The sequence below is a fragment of the Spea bombifrons genome, chromosome 11 (genome assembly GCF_027358695.1).
Source record: "Spea bombifrons isolate aSpeBom1 chromosome 11, aSpeBom1.2.pri, whole genome shotgun sequence".
In the NCBI taxonomy this organism is placed as follows: domain Eukaryota; kingdom Metazoa; phylum Chordata; class Amphibia; order Anura; family Pelobatidae; genus Spea; species Spea bombifrons.
This window is the reverse complement of record NC_071097.1, coordinates 21521318-21528942: the sequence shown is the minus strand read 5'-3', so window position 1 is coordinate 21528942 and position 7625 is coordinate 21521318. Positions and strand designations below refer to the sequence as shown.

At 40.4% G+C, this 7625-nt stretch overlaps 1 protein-coding gene across 1 annotated transcript; it reads left to right on the top strand.

Annotated features, from left to right (window-relative positions):
• Window positions 1–2953: 2953 nt before the first annotated feature.
• Window positions 2954–4906, top strand: ADO (2-aminoethanethiol dioxygenase). The gene has a single exon (XM_053450189.1). The coding sequence runs from the start codon at window positions 3208–3210 to the stop codon at window positions 4024–4026; it is 819 nt and encodes a 272-aa protein (XP_053306164.1). The 5' UTR covers window positions 2954–3207; the 3' UTR covers window positions 4027–4906.
• The last annotated feature ends 2719 nt before the right edge of the window (window positions 4907–7625 follow it).

The following is a 7625-nucleotide window of genomic DNA, read 5'->3' as shown; positions in this document are numbered from 1 at the left end:
TCATTTACATACAAGCGGATCACACTCACGTACTTCCTCCATGCCCTTTGACCTTACACTCTCCACCAAGAATAAGCTTATGTTCCAACCCTACATTTTATAGCCACATAGCTGAAATATTACAAAATGTCTTTAGTTTATTTGTAATTGTAATTGTATTACAGATATCAAAAGTGACATCCATAACTGGTTCTACCTGACACAATTTTTTAAACATATTTAAATACATACATGTTAATTTTAAACCCTGAAAAGTTTTTGTTTACATGGTATTATAAATAAACATTCTTAAAAGAAACATTCAAACAAAATAGAGTAGGTTTACATTCTATGTGCAATCTGCACAAGGAATGATGCATTTTGAGTAGGGTAAAAACAGTAGCTTTTGAAATGCAATGTCTGAAAAATTGATTTGCCTTATATTTAGCCATTATTATATTATACTGGTGTATAGCCTAATTAAGCCATAATCCTAAAACTAGGTCATATGAAAGGAAATCTGATTTATGCATCAATATCAACCTAAAATGTTGTATTTATTAATATGAATTCATAAATCACTGTCATATGTAGCTTGAACTTAATCAAAGCAGAAACTCTCTATTATGTTTAATAAAATAAAATCGTAGCATTGACATTAACAACTTGAATTGTGGATTGAATTGTTAGTTGAATTTAACACTTTGGTAAGTATACCGAGCATTATAAACATGATCACAGTACTGTGGATCTTTCCCAGAGTTCATTTTTTAATGAGTCAAACCGTGCCTCATTCATTTTTTGCTGAAAACACTTAATCATCATGTAACACCAAAGCAAATGCTTGTATGTTACCATAGAAACTAAAAAAAAATCTTAAAAGTTTTATACGATTATATTGAGATGAGAGAATAAAATCACCAACATGGTAGTGTTATTTGCTGAGTATACTAAAGAGGGCAAACAATGTTTTGTTTAAATGGAACAACACCTTTAAATTAGCCATTGAAGAAAATGCAATTTAATCTTGTGGGTGCCAAAAATGAGAGGTAAAGAGCCCTTAACTTATTTTTCCTTTTTGTGAAACTGAATTGCATCATCACTAACACACTCCATCAGTGTCCTTATTGTAGGTGTGTTTAAATCTGCGCATGTAGTAACCAGGCTATATATCCTAGATGCATGCTCAATGTCAAATAGGAGGTACTGTCATTTGGGATTTTAAAACAAATGCTTGCAGGGAAAAATAATTGGTCTAGAATTTAAATCCATCAGAGATTATGGCTTAATCGTGTAAATTTGCATGAGTGCTAAGAATGTTTTGTGTAATGTAGCAATTATTTCCTTAGTACCGTATATAGTCTTTTTTTGACATGCTAATTTCAAGGAAGTCAACAATGTCAATAGTGCTCAAAAAAAAAAGATACTTCCATTAGGCCCCTGATTGTAACCAGCTGTAGAGTTCACACGCAGTATGGGATCATCTTATTCTCCCAGAAGGCATGTTTCAGTCCCTGAAGAAGATTGGGACAATTTTATTGGTCAGTTCACAGATGCCATAAAGAAACCCCAGAACGCAGGAGAACATTTTACCACACATCATTATTCTACATAAGGAGGCGACACTTTTAACACAATGCATCCTCATAGCGACTTCATATAGAACTAACTGTAGAGTGAAGTCTGCAGAATACTTAGACAACAGAGTAACGTGACTAAACATAGACGCAGTGATGGCTCGCCAGCTACGCATAACGGTGCTCCATCACTGACTTCTACGACTATGGAAAGCATGGAGGTGACACAAAAACCAACCCCACTGACATCAGTGCCACGTGAGGAAAGATCAGCGAGTGTTAAAACGGATCATAAACGAGGTGGTAGCAATCCTTGAGGCCATGTGCATCTGTCGCTGCTGCGGCCTGAAACTCGTAAGAGATCATGGAGATAAAATACAGTTTATGAAGATCCTGCCGGGTTAAGGCGACCATAGGAGGAGGAGGATTAAGAATGGCCTCGAAGGCTGGGATTTGTACCAGCCATGAAGACTTGCATTACCAGAACTGTAAATTGTTTGCTAAGCCTATTATTACCAAAACAGTTTTTCTGTATTAAATTGTTAAACCTTAATCTGTAGACTTGTATATGTGTTTATTGAAACAGCTGAAAACAGGTTAAAATAACAAAGCACTCTTGCTATCAGAATATAAGAAGCACTTTATATAAAATGCATTTAAGGTAAAGATATGTTACGTGAAAAAAAGGTTGATTGTAAAGTCACATCTTTGAAGGCGGGAAGCGACATCGACGCAGCAGGAAAATAGTTTCCCTTTTATTGGAATTAAATTTAGATATATGCGCGTTACAGGGTTTTACACAATACACCGTCAGTAAGGGTGTGTTTTTAGGCCGGCTCATTACGATGAATCACATTAGCAAACTAGCCTTGCTAGAATTCACTTAATGCTAGCCTGAGGGCTAATGTAATAACGCACTAGTAAGATGGACTATTTCGTGACAGGAATTGGTGGCGGTTTGCAAGCCCCAGCACTACAGCACAATAAAAATAAATGTGCACACTGCTTCCCAGAGAACAATTTTCCCAACAGGATACTACAGCCCAAGTCATAAAAACAACAAGGCAATGTCAAAGTCAATGGACTTCAGCACAAATCACACGACAAACCCTCCCAGAGTGACCTCCGCGGAAAGCGTCAGCGCGCCGTGTCTGCCCCGATGTCTCCTGGGAAACGTAGTTCTCTGCCCTGAATTTACCCTCGTTGGGATGTGCTTTTAACCATTTATTGTCTAATTTGTAGCTGATATTGCTAAGGAGTGAGTATGGTTAGCTCTCTCTTTGGCACTGAATGGGTTATATGAACTTTAAAGTGATAGAATAGCGGCGGCAAAGCTGAGTGTGGACTGCAAGTCCCAGAATGCTTTGCGGTAGTGTGTCAGAGCGCTGGCTAGAGAGACGTGTGTGTCCCATTTGCATGAATGGGTGGTGGATGCCTGGCGACCCGCTTCCCGACGGAAAAGGTGTCCTTTCTCTAGAAAAAGCTGCTCGGGTTTTCGGGAAGCTGCACGTGAGCGGTGCCTGAGCAGCCAGTTTAATAAACGTGGGGCATGTCCATGCTCGAGGAAGCGCAGAGCAGGAGCCGCTAGCCAGAGTGACCGAGCCCTGTCCGAGAGGGGAGGAAGCGGCGCTGCCCGGGAGCAGGAGGGGAAATGCCTCGGGACGAAATGAACTCCCTCATCCAGAAAATCGCACGCCAAGCTCGGCTCACTTTCAAGGGTATCGGCAGTGGACTGGCCTCCCAGGACGTGAAATCGTTGGCCGAGAATATGGGGCAGCTCAAGAAACTGGTTGGGGAGATCCGTGCCGAGGACTTGAAGATCAAGCCCCGTAAAAGCGGTCAGGCCCCGATCTCCGTGCCTCACAACCCGCCCGTCACCTACATGCACATCTGCGAGACGGACTGTTTCAGTATGGGGGTCTTCCTGCTCAAAAGTGGGACCTGCATCCCCCTACATGACCACCCAGGGATGCACGGCATGCTTAAGGTACTTTACGGAAAAGTCCGGATCAGCGGCTTCGATAAACTGGAGCCCCAAGCCTCACCCACATCCTCATCACCCACTTCCTCAGCGGGGGTCAGCGGCAAGGAGATACAGTTTAACCCGCCGCTGCTGCCCTACCAGAGGGCCTCACTCCGTCGTGCCGTGTTGCGGTCCGTGGGAGAGTTTAGTGACACCAGCCCGGCCTGCTTACTCAGCCCGCACCGGGACAATCTGCACCAGATCAGCGCGGTGGACGGGCCGGCCGCCTTCCTGGATATCCTTGCACCGCCCTACGACCCCGACGACGGCCGGGACTGTCACTACTACAAGCTATTGCAGCCGCTCGAGCAGCCTGACGGCGATGGGCCCCATCAGGCTGGGGCCACAATGGGGCCTTCTAGGGAGGTGTGGCTATTAGAGGTACCCCAGCCCGATGATTTCTGGTGTGGGGGGGAGCCCTACCCGGGCCCCAAGGTCTCTATCTGATCATGGATTTGCTGGACATGCCCCCGGAGCACCCATTCCTCCCTTATCAATCCCTTGCTACTAAAGAGAGGGGGTCTGTCCCTGGGGCCACGTTAGCACCCACCCACAGGGGTAATGATGGTCGGTCATCAGGCTTGGGGAAGGTCACGTATTGTTTTCCACTGCCAACATGGGGCAGGCTGGCTTGGGTGGTGTGACATACCTAGTTCAGACCATGCTTCTAGAAAATGTGCCTACTGGGGTGGTGCAGGAAGGGCTCTAGCCATGGCAGAATGTCACTGGAAGCAGTGCTGTCATGGGGCATCCCTTGATGTTGCATTAATTCGCTTCATTTGTTTGTGCAATAGTGAGTGATTGACAGTGCTGCTCTCTAGTATGTTCTGCCACGTTTCACGCAGGATCTGGCCTTTCCACGGACCCTCGTTTCATTCACTAAACCCCTTACTCGTGTATTATAGCCTTTATGGGACGTTACCCCAGTAAAGTCTTTCTACATCATCACAAGTGCTCAGGTTAGGGAGAGTATAGTATGTTTACTATAAGCATTCACCTAATTTCCTAGCATGTTTATTGTAACAACATACAACACACATATGACATTTCAAATACGTTGTCACTAAACATGGTTTAAAAGATGACAGTCTAGCAAAATGTTTACAGATAGAATTGTTACTTAGCTATGCCTTCTGACTTTCTGATATCGCCAAGCGGCTGGCGGACAGTTGAACTGTGTCAATATATTTCCATTAAACGTCGTAAACTGCCCAATTAGACGTGGCTTCCACGTGCCTGGAAATGCTGTGGGAGCGGGGGAAATGTTGTGATCGTGGTCACAGTCCGTCATCTTCCAATAAGTCAATAAAAACCAAACTGCCATGTATCCTGTTTAACGCGTAAGACTACTGCACTTAGATTTAAAGCCTTACCGTTTTTTCCCCTGATATTTCTACAACTAAAGATACCCATGGATGCGAGCAGAAAAAAAAAATGAACGTTTAATTTGATTTTGCGGCCGTTGCTCTGTAGTCCCTTTCTAGAGATATTGGAAGCGATATACGGAATGTTTTTGCATTTTCTTTCTCCCATACTAGGAATAAAAGTTCTTTAACATGTGAATGTATGTGGATAGGGGTCTTTTTTCCTTACCAGTTACATTTATATGAATACCATATTCTAAGCATAAAGGTAGTTTTAAACATATATAACTATGGCATAGAAGAACTGTGTGTGAATTTACTCTGATTTAATAGTAAACCATACTCGGAAATGGGATAGGTTTTATTGCATCTTAAAAATAGACTTTAATTTCATCTGATGCTATATTATTGCCGGATTCTAAAAGGTGTGTGTGTGTGTGTGTGTGTGTGTGTGTGTGTATATATATATATATATATATATATATATATATTACACATTCAATAAAACAACGAGAAGTGACTTTAGAAAATATGCATATGCATGTGTAATTAAATAATCACAAATTTTTAGTCATTTACAGATGTCAAATTTCATGAACTTATGATGTCATGTTCATCCTGCTCAAAAAGTAGTTCAGATATCATTACACTAGATTTCTGCAAACATTATATAGCTTGGAGTGGTATCTCTGCAGAAGATACATTGTATGAGCTCAAGCTGCTGATCGCGGAGAGGATGTAGACACGCCACTCAGATGATTGGTTAGCAGGCCGGTAGAAACATTGTATACTATTAATGAAACTAAACAGGAAATAGCTCTTTACACTAAAGTACGATGGGCAGTACTATCGCTTCCACTCAGGTTACTTTTTTTCTTGGCACTAATCAAAAGTGCTACAATGATATACATAGGACAACCATTATGTCTAAAGTTTTGAATATAATTTCTTGGTTCTGAAATCTATTTGGACCTTTTTATTTGCATTTGATACTAAGAATGTTCTGGATACTACCCTTGAAGGGAGGAAAACCCTAGAACCATCAATAGTTTGGTGAAGGGTATGGTTGAAGTTCAAGCCTTGAAGGATGCAAAATGGCCTGGAATTCCATAAATATATCCTTGCTTGGGATCAAGTGATTAGACGTTTAAACCTTGATTCATCTGTCTGTAAAATATTGCTTATCTGTGACCTTTGATGCCTGAATTTTGACTTAACTGTACTGTGAGAAGATACTCAACCAAGAACCTTTAAGTGGACACAACATGAATGGACACAGGGATGTGCTCAAAAAATAATCTATTAAAGGCCCTACTACAAGAGCTAAACCCAATCATGTATTCCATGGCCTACTAGAATGTAACTTAAAAAGCCCTGAATGTGGTAGATTGGGGGAGTTTCTCATCCTGTCTTTAGATAAAATTATTTTATAACAGAAGAATTTTTCTTTTGTGCCTTTTTAAGAGGAAAGAGAACGGTCAAGTTAATGCTTAAAAAAGCATCTGGTACTTGAGTGGTTTTCTATATGTTTCTTTCTCCTCCGAAATAGCTTACTTTTCTAAAACAAACTGCCTAAGTACAGTCACGGAATGTAATCTTTGTGAAGGGAGAGATTTTCAAGACTCAGAGGATTCATTGACAGACAACATCCTCTTAGTAACATTCTGGCATCTCATCTTCTTTGTGTTTTCATTTACTAAGTTCATTGTTTGTAGTATGTAAGCTTTGTTGAGGATAGTGTACGTGTAAAATACAACGGCACTTTTTTAAAATTATAAAATCAGTTTATCCAAAATAAAAAGGTACATCTGAAAAGTTTGGTAAAACCACTAACGGAATGGTATGCAATTATACACTGGCCTGTGTTAGGGGGGGGGAATATCTATTCAGAGTTGTGATTTCTTTCATAGCATTTAAAAATAGAAATATATATATTTTTAAAGCATAAATTTTAGTAATCTGTTTTTTTTAATTGTATATTTGTCAACTTCAACTACCACCTATGTGACAGCAGTCATACTGGTATCTGACCCTGCTCAAGGGGCAAAAATAAAAACTAGGAAGCTGAAGTGACATACGGTATTTTCCAAAATGTTTACCTCTCCTGAAATTTCAAAGCAAATGTATGTGTATATATGTATAAAATCTCACTGCCTGAATGTTAAAGGGAGAATTTCACTGCCAATTATGATTTTTAATTATAAATCCCAGTTTAAATCTCAGACAATGCTTATTAGGTGCAGTACAACCACGTTAATTCATTGTTGAGCCACTGTAACAATGAATATGTAACGCAGCTTGGAAATGGAAGGTGAATTTTAGAGTGTTCATCTGGAAACTATTATTTACCTTTTTTGATTTTTATTTTTTTTTTTTATCTTTTTTTCACACTCAGTCAATATGAAGTTCTTGGTGAAGTATGTAATATATGCATGAACTGTATCTGCTAAATACACTTTAACACTGTTTTGAAACAATATGTACCTCTATAGTTCTACACAAACCAATTGCTATGGCAAGAAACGACCACCCCTAGGTGAAAGAATATACCTGTGGAATCAATAAATGCAGATTGTATACCGGAGCAGAATTTATCTTATGTCAAAAGCCAACCATACACTGCCAATAATGCAGGGCGGCATCCTCCATATTCAAAACCCTTTTCGCATTTCAAGATTGCGG

Excerpts from the sequence above, each read along its gene's own strand:
- ADO (XM_053450189.1), top strand. The coding sequence starts at position 3,208 with ATGCCTCGGGACGAAATGAACTCCCTCATCCAGAAAATCGCACGCCAA.